At 52.0% G+C, this 20,420-nt stretch overlaps 2 protein-coding genes across 2 annotated transcripts in view; one reads left to right on the plus strand and one right to left on the minus strand.

The window, feature by feature from the left end:
- Positions 1 to 318: 318 nt before the first annotated feature.
- Positions 319 to 15,273, plus strand: Trarg1 (trafficking regulator of GLUT4 (SLC2A4) 1). Its single transcript, XM_003469553.5, has 3 exons — positions 319 to 1,137; positions 12,082 to 12,208; positions 13,155 to 15,273. Exons 1-3 carry the CDS (start codon positions 751 to 753, stop codon positions 13,163 to 13,165), a joined length of 525 nt encoding a protein of 174 aa, XP_003469601.3. The 5' UTR covers positions 319 to 750; the 3' UTR covers positions 13,166 to 15,273.
- Positions 15,274 to 20,007: 4,734 nt separating this feature from the next.
- The window catches only part of Gosr1 (golgi SNAP receptor complex member 1), a 74,727-nt gene continuing 74,314 nt past the window's right edge, over positions 20,008 to 20,420 (minus strand). The window contains exon 8 of the mRNA XM_063251091.1: positions 20,008 to 20,266. Within this exon, the coding sequence (XP_063107161.1) occupies positions 20,083 to 20,266 (184 nt within the window). The 3' untranslated portion in view covers positions 20,008 to 20,082. The remainder of the gene's footprint in view (positions 20,267 to 20,420) is intronic.

A 20,420-nucleotide genomic window follows, 5' to 3' on the forward strand; every position in this document is an offset into this window, starting at 1 on the left:
CTGGGGCTAATGCTTGGGGTCTGGGTGGGATGTGATAGGCCCAGGGCACAGGGTTTTCCAACAGAGAAGAGGAAGCATGAGCTTGCTCAGTAGGAGAGAAGCAGAGGACGCAGTTCCCAAGATGATGGAAGACACATGCCTTTGTGACCAGCTGGGGTTTTCCCCAACCAGAGCCCTGGCCCAGAGGAGCAGGTCCCAGGGCTGCCATGGTAATCGGAGGCTGCCCAGATCCCTCTGTGCTGGGCTGAGCTGGACCTGGCTGGGGTAGAGGCAGGATGCTGCTTGGATGGTTCTCTGAAAAGAAAGTCATCTCCAAGGAGGATGAAGAGGGAGGGAGGATGTGTAGTGTACACACACACACACACACACACACACACACACACCGACTCCCCGCTCCTGCCTTACTCTGGAGAGAAGCTCTCTTCTTCCTGCTCTCTGAGCTTTCTGTTGCTTCCCCGCCCATCTGTGCTGTCAGCAGCACCAGCAAAGTTGGCTTCAAACTTGAACAGAGCTGAAGACTTCATCTTCCCAGGAGCTCCGCAGGGGCAGCAGCAGGCCCCGCCTTGGGACTTACACTGGCTTCTTGAAGCCCCTCTGACCCGGTCAGCGGCCAGTCAGCCTTCTGACTGCTGGGCAGCGCTTCTGCCCCTGCCCTAGGGGCCCCTGGTCTGGACTGGGAATGGTGCACTGAGATCCTTCTGGAGCCCTTGCCCCAGCCTGGAGTGGGAGCAGCCTGAGGCCCAGCTCGACATGGCTAACCCCATACAGCCTCATTTTCCCCAGCCACAGGAGCCGGACTCCACCTTAGCACAGGACCTGCCTGAGATGGAGAAGCTCCTCACCAAGGCAGAGGGCAAGGAGGACAAAGCCCTGAACCTGTCCAAGTCCCTCTCTGGGGGGATGGACCTGGAGCAGAACGGCCACAGTCTGCCCTTCAAGGTGATCTCCGAGGTGCACCGGGAGTCCTCGGTGCTCCGCACCCCTTCCCGGGCCAGCTCACGGCGGGCGTCCTCGGTGGCCACCACTTCCTTCGCTCAGGACCAAGAAGCCCCCAAAGATTACCTCGTGCTCGCCATCGCCTCTTGTTTCTGCCCTGTGTGGCCCCTCAACCTCATCCCCCTCATCTTTTCTATCATGGTAAGTCCGACTCTTCCTTCAGGGTCCGGGGCTGGGCCCCGGTCAGCAGTCCTGTCCCCGAGCAGGCAGCAAATAGTCTGCCCCAGTGTGGAGCAGGAAAGAGAGCCGGGGCTGGGGCGGGTGGAGAAGACCCTCGCTGGCTCCCAGCGTCCCCTGTCCCCTCGGCCCGAGCACTGAGAGCTGCTGTTTCGGCCTCTTTCCTCGCTTCTCCTGGGCATTGCAGCTTGACTGTGTCTCTGTCCCTGCCGGGGAGAGGGTCTTAGGGAGCTGCCTGAGACAAATTCTGCAGGGCAGAAACAGCCAAGCTGAGAGTCTTGCTATTCCGGGGATATTGTGGGCTTTCTCAAAGAGCTATTCCTGAGCAAAGCTCAGTGTCTGCAGACCGCAGCCCTGTGTGCCCAGGAGGGCAGTCTGGTCTGCCTGGGCTACTTGATCATTTTACCAGCCTCCGCCAGCTCTGGGCCCCGGTCTGTCTGTCTCTGTTTCTCTGTCTCCTTCTGTCTCTGTCTCTATCTCTGTCTCTGTCTCTGTGTCTCTCTCTGTGTCTCTCTGTGTCTCTCTGTCTCTGTCTCTGTCTCTCTCTCTCCTGCTGTCCACTGGAAGCCTGAGGTGTGGGAGGTGGCAGGCTGCTAGGGGGATGGGGGCTTCTCCCTGAGTCTTCTGGACCTTGTAGTTACACAGATTTCATTTCACATCTATCTGTAGGGCACGGGAGGCTGGGAAATAGGTGAAGAATGCGAGACAGGACAGAGCCAGCCTTGGCAAGGAGAGGCATGTGGGCTAGACTTCACTTTAATAGATTGCTAAGCCATTCAGGCAGAGCTGCTTACAAAGGATCCTACAGAAAATGTGACTTTTGAGGTCCAGGAAAGAAGGGGGCAAGGGAGAGAGGAGGGAAAGAGATGGGCTGGGCGGTGCCTTTTAGAATGAGGTTAGGAGCAGGGGAGACCAAACTGTAGTCCCCAGGCTGATGAGGCCAGAAAACTGGGTGGGGCACCACTGTGTGCTTCCCCTGGAGCGGCACCACTGAGGAGCTGTCTGTGGCCAAGCCCCTAGGAGTTGTGGCCTCTCTGGTTCTTCTCTGAGAATCCCGGTGCTTCCTCTGGCATCTCGGCCTATTTCATTAAGACCACCCAGGGAAACTCTCCCTCCATATCTAGTACCACCTGCTAGGACATCAGGGGCATGGGCAGCTTGAGCTGGGCTCAGGAGACAGGGCTGGGGCTGCAACTTGGTGGACAGCGGGGGAGAGAGAGAGAGAGAGAGAGAGAGATTGTGAATATATGAATAGTGCATACAGAGCAGGACCTTCTGAAGAACTTCCTGTACTTCAGGACAGCTGAGGGACACAGCCAGGTCCCAGGGGTGCAGCCAGTGACTCTGAGCAGGGACAACCTCTTGGTTACAGGAAATGGTCCCAGGAGGGCAGACAGGCTTTGAGGAGGGAAATCTCACAATGGCTCAGGAGAAACCATTTTCTAGGCTGGGTAGGAGCTGCCTTTGGCAAAGAGAACTTGGGCCCAAGACTGCAAGACCCCTGAACCTACCCCTGGCATTTCTAGGACCTTTTAAGGTTTTTATATCAGGGTTGATGACTGTCATGCTGGGCACAAGGACCACAGCAGTAACCAGACACCACATCAAGTCCCAGAAGTCCCGAAGCCTGCAGTCCTGTGGGGAGAAATCCGTAAACAGGTCCTTACGACATAGTGCAAGAAGTGCCCGCGCCACACAGACCCACTGGGGATTAGACAGGCTTTCCTCCCCTCTCCTCATCCGCAAACCACGCCTGCATCCGAGGGCTGTGACAGTAAAATGAGATGGGCCCCAGTAAGTGCCCAAGAACAATACCAAGCGCATCCTAAGTGCCATTCCGTGCGATAATAGCTAAGTGGGAGCTGGGAGTCTCCCTCGTGAAAGATGGAAGCCACTGGAGGTTTTCTGGTTTTGGAATTCTGGGAATCAAACCCACAGCCTTGTGCATGCCAGGCGAGTCCTCTACCAGGGAGCCACACATTCACTTTCTGAGCCTGTCTGAGACATAACCCATATACTGTATCACTCACCAAAAATGCACATAATATGCAAAGTATGCAACTTTTAAAAAATACTATTTCACTAAGCCTGTGGTCGTGAGTTCGATCCCTGGTACTGGTAAAAATACAAAAAAAAAAAAAATACTATTTCTGTGGTACTGAGGTTCAAACCAAGGCCCTCATGCATACTAGTAATCAAGCGCTCTACTATTAAGCTAGATACCCTGCCCCTAAAAAATAATTTTATTGACATATAAAAAACATAAAAACTGCAAATATTAATGGATGCCATATTATGGTTCAATACATGCACACATGGGTAAGGTTTAAATCAGATTAAACATATCTATGTCCTCAATATTTATCAATTCCTTACGATGGAAATTTCATAATCCTGAAAGCTTTTTCAGATGTATAGCACTTAATTACTAGCTGCGGTCACCCTACTCTGCAAAAGAATTCCAGAACTTCTTGATTTTATCTCACTATAACCTGCGCCCACTGATCAGCTGCTCCCCACCCCTCTCCCCAGCCTCTGGTCGCCACCATTCCACCCTGAATTTCTATGAAATTTTTCAGGTTCCCCTTGTGAGTGAGATCCTGTGGTCCCCGTCTTTCTGTGCCTGACTTTTTTTTCCCCTCACTTAAATAATAATCTCCAGTTCCATTGGCCCTGACATAAATGACAGGATTTTCTTCTTCTTTTTAAAATGCCTGGCTTTTTAAAATTCACTGGCTTTTAATGCGCTCACAGATAGTTGTAACTTAACCGCAGTCAGTTTTAGAACATTTTCCTCCACTACAGAAGCAACCTGGAGCACCGTAGCTGTCCCTGTGCATATCTGGTCCCTCCTAGCCCTGGACAGACAGGACTCTTTCTGTCCCTACAGATTGGCCTGTTCTGGACACTGTAGAAATGCAATCCCGTGACATGTGGCCCTTTGTGCGTGGCTTCTTTCATTTAGTGTAGTGTCTTCATGCCTCCCCGCCGTGGCAGTCTACGGATGTGAGGTTTGGGAGTCAGTGGAGTGTGGCCAGGGGTCCATTTGGTGGTCAGCGTGGTAGAGGGTGAGAGGAGGGATTGAAGGAAGGAAATGATTCTGGCACTGGGTGTGAAAATATAGGCCAGAGGTGAAGCGGCTTGCACCAGGTGATAGGAAGGGGTAGAGGGGGCTCTAGAAACCTTCTAAGCGTTGGTCACAGCGACCATCCATTCTCTCTCTCTCTTTTGAGCTGACTTGAATGGCAAGCTGCCTGTTGGAGGAGTTATGAGGCAGGGCTACCTAGCCCCATATGTACGTGGATGTGTCTCTTCTGGGACTCAGGGCTTGTGCTAGCATCTGGGAAGCAGCTGGCTGAGATAGGTGGGTGGTCTGCCTGCTGTGACAGAAAGGCACTAGGGTGTCGTGGGAACTGGGCAGTGCAAGACCTGCTCTAGGAATAAAAGTTTTAGTTTAACAGTTCTTTTTAACAGTCCCAGAAAAATTTCAAGCAGAGACACGATGTGGTCAGTTCATATTTTAGGATTAATACTCAAGTGCATTGTGGGAAATCGGCTATGGTGGGGACCCGTGTCCAGGCAGGTCTGAACTCCGCACTGATTCAAAAGGAAGGGCATTGGGGGCAGAGAGGTTTGTTTCAGACTCCCGAGTCCTCAGCCTAGAAAGAGTGGGGCTCACACCTGTAATCCCGGCACTCAGGAGGCTGAGGCAGGGGCATCACTGTGAGTTCGAAGCCAGCCTGAGATACATAGTGAAATCCTGACTCAAAACAAAGCAAAACAAAACAACAACAAACAAAAGACAAAAACAGTGAGGCTATCCCAGAGGGAACTCTGGGACTTCGAACACTTAAGAGGTGTGGGGGAGGTGGACAGAAAGGGGTTTTGAAAAGGAGATTCTGGGATGTGGGAGAGAACGTGAGGAGGGAGAGTGAGTCTGAAGGAGGAGGGAATGGGAAAGCCTGTGGCGGGTCGGCTCCAAGGGGAACAGGAGCGTCTGCTAGGCTGGCCATTCGTCGGTCCCTGGTGCCCTTGGAGACAGAGAGGCCTAGCCAAAAGGAGGGCGATTGGTGGGGTGAGGGCTTTGCACAGGAGAGGCCATGAGAGCAGATGCGGGAAGGAAGAAATCCTCAGAGGAAGGGCTGCAACCATCCTCGACAGCTTCCACGCTACCGGGGATGTGGAAGGTAAGGTCATTCGCTGAGAAATGGGGGCTGGAGAGAGGGTGACCAAGGACGACAGCCCAGTGGCCAGTGGGCTGTGCTGAGACTGGAGGCCACACCCTGGGGCTGTCACCGGCCTACACAGTAACGAGCTATTCTCCAGCTATAGATGTAGGCTTGTGGCTTGGGCATGCACTGGGTCAACCCAAGGGAAGGGAGTGGCATGGTCACCATAACAACAGGACCAGATACATAGAAAATTCGGGCAGGAGTGACCAGGTGACCTGGATGGGGCAGTGGGTAAGGCCGGAAAGGTGGTGACAGCCTTGCAGAAGAGGCAGGGGTGCTGGGCACATGTTGCAGGGCACATGGGGTGAGAGAGGCACTGGGGGGTGAGATTTCAGAGGAGGGCCAGCGGGTGCGGCGGCATGCTGTGGAATACAGCTGTGGAAAGCACTGTCTGAGGGAGCCATCAGCAGCCCAGAAGAAGGAAACTGAGCGGCTCAGTGCTGAGGAGTAGTGTTACTAACATTCACTGAGTGCTTCCTGGGTGTTAGGCATGGGTCCAGGCTCTTTATGTGCATTATCTCACTTAACCCTGTTATCTCTATGAGCCCCAAGTGCTGTGTTATTTGCACTGTACCCTGAGAGGACTGAGGCCCAGAGACCGATCCTACTCCCTGTGGACGCAGGGGTCAGTTTATTCATCTGGGGTGAGGAGGAGGGGCAGAGTGTGGGCAGAGAGAAGGGGCTCCTGTGCTCCGTGTCCCAGGGTTGCACCTCAGAACTCCTCACAGCAAGTGCCCCAGGGCCTCACAGCCCTGCCCTCAGGGGTGAAGGAGACTGCAGCCCTGATAGCCCCTCTGGAGCTGGTTCCTGTCCGCAGAGCAGCCTGATTATTTACCCCCCTTAACAGATCAGGCAGGGGAGCCATGCAGGGCAGGGCTTTGCCGGGTCACACAGCTGGTAAAAGACACATCAACTGGATGTGCAATCCATTGTTTTATCCCTTTTCTCATGTCCCAACCTGGATCCTTGGGGACAAATGTGGCCAGACATTCTCAGAAAGCCGAGCCTGTCAGCCATGTGTGCAGGGAGAGGAAAATTCCGCTCCTTTCTTTCTTTCCTCTCTCCTTCCCCAACTCTCCTTCCTCCTCTTCCCCCAAGCCATCAGCAGAATGCTGGGCCCAGCAGTGTCCTTCTCTGTGATTCTGTGGCAGAGCTGCTGAAACCGGGTCTGCTGCCGGGCCAGGGGCCCTGTGGGAGGCACATGGACCACGTGTCCAGACCTAGCTCTGCCCTGTGGCTCCCTGTGTCTCTGGAGATGGCCACACTTTGTTTCCAAGTCATGCGTAGAAAGCCCATGTTCCCGCAGGCTCACCTGGCCTCCTGTTAGTGAGGGGCTGGGCCCCTGCAGCAGGAGCCCCTTGGGGGCCTAACAAACATCAGGCAGAGGGGTTTGCACCCCAGCTCTGTTTAGGATAAGTGACAGTCCAGGCCCTTCAGTCTCCCTTAGCCTTGCTTTCCTCGTCTATGAAATGGACAATAGAACCATCTGTCTCCTAAGATCAAACGAGATAATGTGTGTGAACTGCCCAGCACAGAGCCTGGCACATAGCAAATGTTTAGTAAATGGAATGGTTGCTGTTATTATTAATAGAAAACGAAACTCTGCAGTGTCAGAGGAAGGGGCAAACCCCTTGTGGGCGGGCAATTCTTGCTTTCACCAGTTTTGGGATGACTGGGTCTCAACCTGCATTATGCCATCTGCAAGTGGTGTCCAGCTGCCTGTGGCTTTGGTGGAGGCCAGAGGGCAGCTCCTGCTCTGTGAGCCAGGCCTACAATGCACCACAAAGATCCAGAGTGGCTTTGACACCTCCTTTCCGAGGCATCTTTAGTAACCTATTTAACAGATTAATCTTTGTTTTTGAGACAGGATCTCACTATGTAATTCTGGTTGGCCTTGAACTCATAGTATAGCCCATGCCGGCCTTGAACTTGCAGTGATCCTCCTGCCTCAGCCTCCCAAGTGGTGGTGGGATTACAGGTGTGTGCCATCACACTTGGTTTCTAACTGATGTATTGTAGGCACGGCCCATTTTTTCACATTTGCTTTTATCCATTCTTTGACCAAATGTGCTAAACTTCACCAAGGGGCATTTGCTACAGATTCAGGGGTCTTGCTCAGGTGTGACAGATGCATGGCCTCCTGGCTCTGGATAAAGGACAGAATGGACTGGTGGGGCAGGGGGTCCTTGTTTTCCTCCTCAAATCCCCACGTGCTTGTCTCCACAGGCTTGAGCCATTACTGCAGGTGCAGCGATCGCTCTGGGAAGTCAGCTGGCCTTGTCTCTGGTCTTGCTCTTGTCCCGCCAGGCTTAGCTGGCCAGCCCTTTGCTAATCAGTCTCAGCAGCCCCACAATTTTGAATTCTTAGAAACCCCTGAAGCCTTTCCCTATGTGTCCCCTCTTGTGTTCTCATTTTGCTTCAAATGCTTCCTTGTCAATGAAGCCACAAGTTCAGCGACCTGGGCCGGCCATGCAGGGAGCTAGAGGCAGCAGAGGTTAGTGGTTGGGTCCCAAACTCAGAGGCCAGGTATCTTCCTAGGGGACCTATGATCTGCATTCCTTTCATGTTCTATTAACTTTGAACATTCTACTGGCTACGTTTGGTGGTTAAAAAACAGACTATCCTTTGATTTTTCCTTCCTTAAACATTTGCTGATACCCTACTGAGCCCCAGAATTAAACTAGATGTGAGGGCTAGCAAGATGGAGGCTGCATGGTCCTTGCCTACGACTTAGAGAAGGAAAGTGACCAGGGCACAAGAAAAAATGACAGGGTGACAAGAGGAAAGAAAGAAAGAATGCTTCAGGACGCCATAGGAAACCTTCCATGGAGCCGATTACTTGCTTCTCCAAAGCACCTAATGAAGTAAATACTTTTAAAAATTCAGTTGTGCTGGGGATTAAACTCAGGGTCAAAGTCTTATCTCTGCTAATTCTACAGATGAAGAAATTAAAACACAGGACAGAGAACCTACTAGTCCAGAGCTGCCCAGTCAGTGAACGTGGGGTCAAGGCAGGCACTCGGGTGGTCAGCCGGCAGAAGCAGGCTGCTCTCTCCAGGGGCTGGAGCTACATCTGCTCTTGGCTGGGTCCTTCCCATGTCCAGAGGCTACAGCCTGAGCAACACCCAAGCCACACCTGCCTTCCCATTCCTCTCACTGGGTGGCATTGGTCCACCGTCACTAGGAGCCTGAGGCTCATCCCTGGCCCCAGGTCCAGACTTCAGCTTCTCTCTGCGGCCCTGGGGCATCATGGGATGTCAGATCTGGTCACATCCCTACTTAGAATCCTTCATTGGTTCCCATTCTTTAGAGGACCAAACCCAGGTCTCCTGTGCAGCAGCCAGGACCCTTCTTGCCCTGACCTCTCTCCAGCAGTTCTCAGAAGCTCCGCCAGCTCCTCTCTCCAGGCCCACTCTCCACGCCCAGGCTCCGGCCCTGCCTCAGTAGTGTGGAGGATTCAGTGTCCTAACAGATGGCAACTGTGCTGTAGGTTCTGGGACAAAGTACGGTTGTAACCCACCCAAAAAACAAGGCCCCACGATGAAAAACGGGGCAAGACGGCGTCTTTTTTAAAAGAAGCGCTTTTATTTTAGCTGGCCCAGTGACACAGTGCAGGTGGAATTTGCAAAGCTGTGCAACTGAGTCAGAATTTTGACTGATTTTTATAGCTCATTTATGATTAATTCATTGATCATTAAGTACATAGTGATGAGAATCAGAAACAAGGTGGGCCTTTGCTCCCCTTTGCTTGAGGAAGAGACATTTCCCAGTGGGTGGTGAGCCAATTCATAGCCCTTGGTCTGCCAATTCCAGGAATATTTGTGTCTCATAAAGGGAACAATGGTTGACACAGCATCTTACAAAGGGAACAAAGGTTGACACAGCAAACAGGTTACTGGGGTTGGGGAGGACAATGCTTACAGAACAGCATGACGACTCGGTCAGTTAATCTATAACTGTGTGGTTGGTGCTTGGTTACTAGGGTAACGAGCTCAGTACAAAATGACAATAGTGCTAATAACTATCCTTTTAATTAGTTATTTTGTTAATAACTTTTAATTAACTATTTTAATTTTTCAGCATCTTAGTATAACAGGTACAAACTCCAGTAATGCTAGGGTTTCTTATTGCAGTGGAGGAAGGGGAGTCACGATGGGCTCCCCAGGGAAGGTGGCACTGGAGCAGGCCCCGACCGATGGGAGGACTTGGGTGTGCAGAGCTGTGGGGACTGTAGGCAGGAGCAAGGGCCTACGGATGTCGGGGATAAAACCTCGCAGCTCAGGTTGGCTGGGCCCAGAGATGGTGGAAAAGAGTCGCAGAGGATTAAAAGCCAGACATGTTAAGCCGCTCTAAACTCAGTCTTTGCCCTGTGGACAGTGGGCCAGAGGGGTCTTTTAGAAACTGACATCCAATAATTTCACCCCTGGCCCTGGCCTGACATGTTTACCGGCTCCACGTGCCTTGGAAAGCAGTGTCGGGATCACAGGCGTGGGCGCCACACCTCGCAGCCTCCTCCTTCCGGCCCTGGCAAAGCCCACCCTGTCCGGCCCTGCCCACATCTGTGGTCTTCTTGTCCTCTATCAGTTCCAGCCATGCTGCCTGCATCTGGTCCCTCCTGCTTCCTTTAGTCAACGATTATTTATTGAGCATCTACATACCAGCCAGGCAGGACATTTATGCGTGGTATTATTTCTGCCTGGGATTCTTTTGAAAACCGTATTTAATTCTTACTTAGCCTTCACATTAACCGCAGAGTCCTTCATTCAGGAAGCTTCTCCTGACTCTCTGCTTTCATAAACTCGCACAGTGCCGTACAGCTCTCCTCTGTAACAGCGCCTGCAGTTCCACTTTCGCCTTTGTTTTGCCTGACTGCACTGTCTTGCACACCACTACATTCTGGGAGCCGGGTACGGTACCTGGTACAAATCTCTGTGATGTGAAACGGAGGCCCAGGGAGTGGAACAAAGAGTAACTCCTGAAACCAGAAGCATCTTCAGGAGGCTGCCGCCATGTCTCGTGTGAAAAGAGGTGCTTGGAACTGGGCAGGTGAAGGAAGTTATGAGGGAAGAGTAGCCCTGGAACTGACTGGGAAGGGAAACAAATCAGCAGGCTGGGGGCTGGGGGGACATATGGGTCAGTGGCAGAGCACTCGACCCAACTAAGACCTTGGGTTCAATGCCCAGCACCACAAAATAAAGGCATAAATGAGCAAGGTGGATGGCAGAGGCGTTGTGATCTAGAGGGTGGACGGCAGGCTGTTGCCAGGACACAGGGGTTGGGCAAGTGGGAGGAGTCACACAGACAGGAACAGACCGACAGAGGTCACGCTGCCCTGTAAGTAGCTTGGAGTGGAAGTGCAGAGGCGTGTGTGTGTGCGTGCAGGTGTGCGTGTGCGTGCGTGTTTGTGTAGGTGTGTGTATGTGTGTGTGTGGAGCAGTGGTTAGCATTCTGAGCCATGAAGAGGGCAGGCACCTGCATCAAGAGAGCAGAGTAGAAGGGTCACATTTCCCACATTTCTGAACCTCAGCCTTGTCATCAGGGAAGTGGGTATGCTGTTAGCTTCCTGGTATGATGCTGAGTTTGCATGAGATCATCAGGTACTGTCGTTAGCAAGCTGTCTGGCACAAAGTAAGAGCCTGATAAATCACCACCCCCATCAGTCTCCTTGGTGCCATCATCGAAGTACTTAGCTGCATTTGCCCGCTGAACTCAGCAGCCTCTAAGAATTAGAATACAAAGTGACCAAGTGTGTGGTCTGAGGCCCTGAAAGCAGTGGCACTTGGGTGGATTCTGCTTGGAGCTGTTCCTAGTGGAGCTGAGACTAGTTCAGGAAGCCCAAGAACACATGGATTCTAGAGTAAGAGACTGAGGTCAGGGGGCCAGCCCTCGCCAGCAGTGACCCTTGGTCATCCTAAGCAGGGACACGAGGCTAGCCTCGCAAATGTTTGGACACACCTCCTGCCAAGGCACCTGAGAACTTCCCCGGGTCTTTCCTGGTCTTAATTTCCCCATCCCTTCTTGCATCCGCCTGGTTTCCGGAGATGAACTGGGCCCAAGGGAAACAGCTCACCAAAAGGTAATCCACAGATGGATTGGGGTTCTTAGGCTCCAGCTCCAGACTTTCTCACCCAGGACATCTTGTCTGTCTTGTATGATCGGGAGGTGAGATTAGTGGAATAAAGGTGTGGCCTTGCATGCAAAACAGAGGGAGAAGGACAATGCTTTTGGTTTTCTTTTGTGGCCAGTGGGAGGCTCACAGAGGAAAAGAGGCAGGAAAAGCCACAGCGGGTGTCTTCCGGTGTGGAAGGGACTGCAGAAGAGAGCCTTGGGCCAGGGTCTGGGGGCCCTAGGCTGGCTGCTCCCGTGAGTTGGTCGGGCCTGTTAGTTCCTGAGTCTCTGTCACACCACTGCTATTACTACCTGCCCCTTACTATCCCGAGAGGAAGTGGCCTGCATGCACTGCAGCTGTATCCTGCCAGTGAGGGGTTGGCTTTGTCAGGGGTTCCTACAAGCGACCAGGTCACTTCTCCAGGAGGATCTCTCCTCCCGCCATAGGAGGCTACCAGAATGTGAGCAGCGGTGGGAATGGGGTGTGCCTGGAAACCACCTGGGGGGCTGCCAACCTGCACAGCGGATGGAGAGCCTTGTTGAGGTGTCTGTTGTCCTGTCTCTGCAGTCTCGAAGTAGCATGCAGCACGGGGACATGGACGGGGCTCGGAGGCTGGGCCGCCTGGCCCGGCTGCTCAGTGTCAGCTTCATTATCCTGGGGATCGTCATTATCATTGTGGCTATCAACGTCTTAGGTGAGCACAGCTGCACGGAGGAGAGGGCGGCACTGGGGCAGGGCCAGCGGGCGAGGGTCCCAGCCTCGTCCTTCCCTCCCGGAAAGTGGCCCAGCTCTGCAGCAGGGACTGCATGAGTGGGCATTTCCTGACTTGTCCCACGCCCAGGCAGCAAATCAAGAGAAAGGGTGTGGAAAGCACACTGACCTAGCAGTGAGAGGCCGTGAGCTCTAATCTCAGCTCTGATGGCCCTGGGCCCCAGGCCCGTGAGCCGCTTGGTTGAGCTCAGTATTTTCATATATCAGGTGCTGGGAAAAAGCCTCCAGCTGGAAGTTTTGTGAACATGGTGCAAGATAACGGATGAGGCTGTGCTCTGTAAACTGTGGGCCTGACGCACTGATCTTCCTGCTGAGGGAGCCGGTGTAGACCAGAAGCAGACCATGCGTTTGGAGGAAGTCAGGAAACAGCATTTTGGGAGCAGGTGGCCTAGGGAAGTTACTCCAGCAGGGAAACCCTCAACAAATTCCAGCACGGACTGTTTTAGCTTTGGGAAAGACTGAATCCAGATGACAGAATGATGGTGACAGGAGTCTGTCTCAGTCTTTTGTGCTGCTTTTCAGGCAAGATCTCTCCCTGGGAGGGCAAGACAGTAGCTAGCAGCTCTAACCAGGGCCCTGACAGAGGCACACATTTTAATCAGTCCCAGAGCTAATCAGGAAAAAAAGAGAAGAGCCTCTTGGTAAAGTTACAGCAACACTTGTTCCAGGCCCAATTCTGATTGGCCCAGTAGGATCCCCAGGGCCAGTGTTCTCTTTAGCAGGAGTTCAGCCCAGTACCCCAAATCAAAGAGGTCCTCGATCCTACACATGACCCTTAACATTCCCACAAACTGAATTCCCAAATCGAGGGCTTGAAAACCCAGTGTTCTGAGTTCTGTTCTGCCATTTACTGTTTTTTTTCTTTACAGTTTCAAAATAAAAGTAATCGGGAAGCTGTGCTAGCAAAGGCAGATGCTGGCTAGCTGGAGAGTTCTGACACCACACACCCTATACACCATGAGGGGACAGGACGGAGACTGCCACGTGCCCCTCTGTCCTCCCAGCTCCAAAAGCACAAACTTGGAGGGCAGCTCCAAATTCACCCCATTGTCAGCCCAGATGGGAAAATCTGGAGGAAGGAAGGAAGGAAAGAAGAAAAGAAAGAAATTTGCGGTGGAACCAATGAATGATGTAGGTTAATCTCAAGGGCTCGTCCTGACATTTTGACCCCAATGTTCTGGGCTATTTCGTATCCCTATAATTTTGTGGACCTACCAAGCAGCGTAAACTGCCAGACTGAGAAGAACCAGCCCCATAAACAAGTCCATTGATGGTAGGAGAAGAAACATCACTGTACCTTCGTGTCTGTGCATTTTGTCTTTTGTATTCTTCCTGAGGGGAGAGAACAGACCGTTTGCATGCTTTGTGCCACACGCTTGCCGCGATCCCAGCCCAAGCTTCAGGGTGAGGCTGCCACTCAGCACGTGCCCTGGGTGCTGTGCTCTGGGTGCCGTCAGGCACATGGGTAGGCGCCCAGGGTATTACAGGTGTTTGCCAGGGAGTGAGCCAGGACATTTTTATGAAGGCTTGCTGTTTCTTGGGTCTCAAGTCCTAAGATAGAGGGAAGAGCATAGCTGAAGGGTTCCATCTGCAGAGAGTGGGAGGCCCAAGTTCGGGGAAACACTCGCACGTTGGAAGCACAGGGCTGAGCATCCTCACGTTGCTGAGCGGGGCCCACACCTGTCTGCTTTCACATCCTTGATTCTTCCTGGCATTCTCCCTGAAAGGCTGTACCCACAGGGCACCTGCCTCCTGCATGTCCCCAGCTCCAGGTCAGACCTGGAGAAGGTGCTCCAGGCTTCCCTGTCTTGCAACTAAAGTGACTGTTCTCAGTAAGGACAAGTCCTGAGCCTCAGACACAACATCCTGAGGTTGGCAAGGTCTATCTCCCCTGTACCCACCAAGATCATTTATGCCTCCTCTGCAGGGCCACTGCCCCATCCCCACCCTCTCAGACGCTCTGGACATGGGAGGAGCTCTGGGTCCTGAGACCCTGGCAGCTCTGAGCCTTCCAGACAGGGCCAAGCACCTGCTGGGAGAGCAGGGCCATCGAGTGGGTTCCTTAGGGGCTGATGTTCCTATATCAGTCCCCAGCGTCATAGGGATAAACTCTAGCCTGTCCTGCTCCTAAGCCAAGGACTGATTTGGGTTTGCCACATGGGATCTTTGAAGCCAAAACAGAGAGATCCCTATTTGCTGGGAGGGATGTACTGGGGAGGTCAGGTGAGGCCAGGGTAGACAGGAGGTCTGTGGGGTCAACTGCTCCCAGGCCTCTGGTCATGCCCCGGTGGTCTCCCATGGGTCTTGGCCCAGCTTTAGCAACCCTGGAAGAGAAGGAAAGGAGTCCTGTGGTTTAAGGAGAATTGCATTGTGAAATTGAGGCAGAGACGGGTTTCTGTGGCCTCTGTGCTCCTGGAGACGCCCATATCCAGTCCTCCTGGGCTACAACCACATCTGACGTCAGCTCACTGTGCATGCCCTTCCACAAATATACACACTCTTCCATGCTCCAAGCCCGGGACAGAAGAGGGCTGTGCTCAGGTAAAGCCGCCAGCAGACAGTTCCAAGAAAGGCTCCACTGGATCCTTTTCCAGTCCAAGCACAAACAACTTGAGTGCTTCCTACTGGTGCCAGAGACGCAGATCAGATGATCCCAAAGGCTAGCGCCTGGGCAGAGGGAGCTCGAGGCAGGAAGAGAGCAGAGTCCTGGACAAGAAGAAATGAAGGGGAGGTCCCTGATGCCCTGAGCCATGGGCAGCCTGGAATCTCCAGACCAAAGCTAGGAGGGATAGTGGCCCTGCTGTCCCAGCTGTCTTAGATCCAGCCTCCTGCTGCATGAACACCGTGGATCCCCGGCTGGGAGGTGCTGACCTACTCTTTCTCTGGACCCCTAAAGAGTTGCAAAAACTGCCCTTTCCCTGCCATCACCACTCACACCGGGGATTCTGTATTTCTTCGCATGGAGAGAAATAAAGTTGAATGTACATATTCCCTGGCCTGTGTGTATGTACTGAGCTTCAGAGATTCCAAAACACTGGGGGACTGTTCACTCAGCCTGTTTGCTCCCAGTGTCAGGGGTGGGCCCTAAGGACCCTGGGCAAACTGGGTGCCCACAGACAATGCACAATGTACCTCTGCGCAAGTCATGGTGCTTCCTGGGCCTCAGTTTCTCCCACTGTAAAACAAGTGGGTGACACTGGTCCCGTTTTCATCTGGTCATTCTTACTGATATGAGCAAGGACTTGGGTGAAGAGAAGAAGTGGGGGCACAGTCTTGCTGGCTCTGGGCATACGCTGGGCCCTACACACACATCCATAAACCCACATGGGTGGTATGGTCACTAGCATGATTATCCCTCTGTTCAGAATGGTAAACTGAGGCTCAGAGAGGTTCAGGGCCTCGTGCAATGTCACACCATGCTCAGCACAGAAGGTGCCGAATGCATGCAAGTGACACGGCTTGATCCCCAGGTCTGCTGGACCCTGGAGTTGGCTTCTGCTGCAGAGCTTTGCTGCCCAGAAAGGAACAACACCATGGAAAGAAGGTAAAGGTTAGTGGTTTGGGGGAGAGGTGGGAGGGTCACCCATCTTCTGGCCTCAAGTGTGCTGCAGGCAGGGCTGCTTCCCTGAGGTGGATGGGGACACCAGCATTGGGGCTGGCCTGGAGGGCTAGAGGCTGGGTGAGCAGGAGAGCTGGGCGGGGCAGTGGGAGGGACAGCAGGCGCCAGCCCCACCTGGGTTCGAATCCTGCCCGGTTACTTACTGGCTGCTCCCCGAGGAAGCCCTTTACCCTCTCCACGAGCACACAGTGAAATAACCCTATAAAGACTGCTGCACATCGGCGCAAGCCACCCCACCTGTCTCCACTGGGCCAAAGCAAAGGCCTGCAGCTGGAGTGTTCACTGAGCCATGGGCCTGTCCGGGCTGGAGGCCTGGTCCCTGGCTCTAGAGCCTCTAGCTCTAGCCTGGCTTGGTTGAGCAGGTTGCCAGGCCCGCTGCATACCTTTGCCTGGAGGGCTGGGCCCTGGCTCCCTGCTCCTGCACAAACAGGGCAGGTTTACACCCTTTGTGAAAGTTTGTGGGTGAGTTAAAGACAATTGTTTCCACCTGCTCCTCACTTTTGGCCCCCTGATTCAGGCCCTACGGCTCTGGCATCATCTCCCATGGGGCGATGGAGAGGGTAATATGTGGTTAGCCACCCCTGCTTCCCAAAGCCACCCCTAAAAATCAGGAAGGGACATATGTGTGTCCTTTTCATCTTGGGCTCAATTCCACTCATTCTAACAAGCACATGCCATGTGCTGAGTGCGGGCCTACTATGTGCTTACAGGGACGAACGAGACCTAGGCCCTGGTTGTTGTGCAGCCTAGTGAGGAGGGAGGTGTGGAGATGCCTCAGTGAGCATCCCCAGGACACCAGAGCAAGTGGCAGGTTTTGCTTGGGAGGGCAGGGCAAGAGTGGCTTTCTCGAGTGACCCCCCCCCCAAAGCTGAACTCTCCCTCTCTCGTCTCACAAACCTGTACTAGCACCTATTCTATGCCAGGCTCTGTACTGGACCCTGAGGACATAAAGATACAAAGGTAAAACAAAAATCAAAAACAAAAAAGCCAGGTATGGTGGCACACACCTGTAACCTAAGCACTCAGGATGCTGAGGCAGGAAGATTGATGTGAATTCAAAGCTAACCTGCACTACATAGTGAGTTCAAGGCCAGCTGTCTCAAAAAAACAAACCAAACCACACCAAACAAGACAAGACAAGACAAGACAAGACAAGACAAGACAAGACAAGACAACACAACATAACACAAAAGGCGAAAAGGACAGACTTCCTGGATCCTATGACTTCTGACCTAAAGGAAAACTCTATTTAAGGAAGGGAGGATTTGCTGTGGGTCAGGGAAGTGAGTGCCGTGGGCAGATGAAGACAGCAGACAGTAGGTCCTGAAGCTCCAGCGACCTGTCCTGGGAGACCCAGGGAGCCAACCAGCAGGAAAGTGGCCTTCAGGAGGGGTCTCTCAGGACGGAAGCACTGTGTGACGGAAATTCCTCCAGCCCACTGGGGTGAGGTGAATAATTCCTAGTGCTGGTCCCTGTGAGAATGATCTCACTTAATCTTCCATTAGGAGAGACGGAGAGACCTACTGTCTTCCTGAGAAGAGACCGATCAAGCGACATGCCCAAGATCAGACAATTAGGCACAGTAGTAAAACAGGACAATCCCTCAGAAAGTGAGGTTTGGTGATAGATTTGCATCCCTGTAACAAAATATGTACCCAGGCAAAAACACTTAAAGGAGAAAAGGTCTATTTTGGCTAATGGTATTGGAGGTTGCAGTCCATGGTTAACTGGCGCCATTACTTCTAGGCCTGAGATGAGGCAGACCATCATGGTGGAGGTGTGTCAGAGGAGAGGTGTGTCAGAGGAAAGCTGCTCACCTCATGGCAGCCAGGGGAGGTGGCGAGAAGGGACAGAGAGAAAACAGAAAGACAGAGACGGAGATAGAGGCCTGAGCTGGTGGGCTTCTTTCTTCTGCTTTTGTTTCATTGGGGCCTCCAGCCTCTTGTATGGCCCCCAGAGCCAGGCAGTTCTCCCTGTCAGTCTGCTGTTCCACACACCGATCATCTCTGGGAACCCTCACACACCCAGAAGTGTGCTTTATTAATGTCTAGGCAGCTCTCTGCCCAATCAGGTTGACAGTCACGATTATCCATCACAGATGACAGGCCTCTCCCGGCCTTAAAAACCCTGTGAGCTCTTCCAAGGGAGTCGGCCATTTTAATATCTGTGACTCCACTGCCTGGCATGTGAGGCCACGTTTCTCTGCAATCCTTTGCCTCTGTGTGGCATCACAGCGATCTTTTCAAAGTCATTTTCTCCACCCCTGGGGAACCACATTAGTATGAAGTCCAGTGGGGTGATGCTCCCAACACTGGGGAGAACAGGCACCTCCTACACATGCACCACCAGTGGGGACCACACCACTCTGCTACCCAGCTTGATGGCCTGGAAACTTCTTTGACATCATTTTCCAGTCACAATCCAGGTACAGAAACACTCAGGGAGTGGGAGGCAAGACTTGTGGTTTGAAATGAGTACGTGAAAAGTTGGAGCTCTCATGATATACGAGGATTCAAGTGACAGATGGCTGTACTATTGGACAAGGGACGTCGATTTGCCATCTGTGGAGAGGGTGACAATTTCCCCCAATAGCTTGGAGTCATTCTGAGGGTCAGGGGCTCGTGAGTGTGACAGGATGAGAACTGGACTCACGAGAGACCTGAGTAGCAATGTCCCAGGGTGCAGCCTGGCAGACCTCTTGTCCCCAAACTTGAGGGTCCTGTCCACCATTTGGGCTGATCCTTAAGTCCCTGATCTCCTTTGCCTTCCTCTGCCTCCTGATATGATAGGGAACAGCCACATGTTTGGTAAATGTAGCCCTGTGCCAAGCTGTCCATTCACTGGCTGTGTGGTTGAGGCAGGTGCCAGCCTCTCTCTGGGCTCCCTGTGTAAAGGTGTGAACCAGCCTAGAGATTGTTTCTCATTCTGGGAATCACATGGAGTGTTACACACTGTGACACCTGGGTGCCATCCCTGGTGAGTCTGTTTAATTGGTCTGGGGTGTGGCCTGTGCACCCAGGCATTTTGGTATCTGGGATGTAATCTGAGGGCGCGCTGAGCTAAATCCCATTCTTTTTGAGACGGACTCTTGCTAAGTTCCCTAGGCTGGCCTCGAACTTGTCCCCCTGCCTCAATTTCTGAGTAGCTGGCATTATAGGCCTGTGTCACCATGCCCAGTGATTGCAGGTTTCAAGTTTCCAGACGGCCTCAGAAGTCACTCAAGTCTTGGAGCCGCTGGCCTGCACTCTGGAGCCTTGATACTCAAGGTGGACCATTAGTGTGGGCCGCGCTGAGCTCTGCTGGGGAAGCAGAAGCCTTATTGCATCATTCAGAAAGTGGCTCAAATGCTCTTTAAAGTTGGGCGATGCTGGTCTAGCTTTTGTTCCATTATGGGCTCCAGACTCTTGCAAGGTTCCCACCCCCTGAGCGCCCCCCCCCCCCCGCTCTCAGTCCTGCTCCCCAGGAGTGGGCCAGCTGTGCCACAGTTTCTTTTTTTTTTTTTTTTTTTTTAATTTTATTTAAGGAGAAAAGAAAAAAAAAAGCAGGGAAAGGGTACAAGTTATACAGATTTACAGAAAAAAAAATGAACAGTAGGAAATCACTAGTTAATGGATTACATATTGTCATCTTAGAAATAATTGTTCAAGTCACAAAATTAAAGCTTGTAAAGTGGACATTCCATCAATGATACTGCAAACAGTTCTGTTCATTGATCCAATAAAACTCTGTGATATCATTTTCTATCTTATACACTTAAATATACATGCAGTTATATAGTTTGGAGCACTTTCTTTTCCTCTCTTTTGTACCATCACTATTACACATTTTGGGTTTCATTGCTCCCACTGTTCTTATTACTTTTTTGGAAGAGAGTAAAACCAAATGTGACATAACAGAACAGAATTGGTCAAGTCAAAAGGGTGGACATAATAGATAATGTAAAAACATAATACAAGGTGATCAACAATGGTTACTATAATGCCTCCCGCTATCTCTAATAGAATTGCCTATATCGTTAGTTATAATACAATTGAACAAAACAGTAAAGAATAAAACCGACAAAACCAAAACATTGGAGACATTGTAGGTCTTCAAAAGTAGATAAAAGTCAACAAGAATGGGCGTCATAATGAATCTCATTATCTTCACAGCTGATGCCTAAACTTTCGAACCTGATACTATCCAGCAAAACAGAATAGGGGAACATCAGTTAAAAACCAGATGGTGAGAGTAATACAGGTGTGCCACAGTTTCTCATGGCGAGGTGCTGCAAGCTTCACCTTCTCCAGGGGGTCCCCATTTCCCCTCGGGGAAGAATGATCTTCCTCCTTCCAGTCTTGCCTTCCTTCCTTCAAGCATTTACTGTAATGAACAGAAAAAAATCTGGAAAATTTTGCTTCTCAGCCACCTTGCTTTGCTTAAGAAGCAAAGAGGACACAGATAAGCTGAGAGGTCCTGACAGCAGCAGAAGCCTACATCCCACTTTCTTTTTTTTTTTTTTTTTTTTTGTCTTTTT

Source organism: Cavia porcellus, unplaced genomic scaffold (genome assembly GCF_034190915.1).
Source record: "Cavia porcellus strain 051 isolate PalLab524CR breed Dunkin Hartley unplaced genomic scaffold, mCavPor4.1 scaffold_6, whole genome shotgun sequence".
NCBI lineage: Eukaryota > Metazoa > Chordata > Mammalia > Rodentia > Caviidae > Cavia > Cavia porcellus.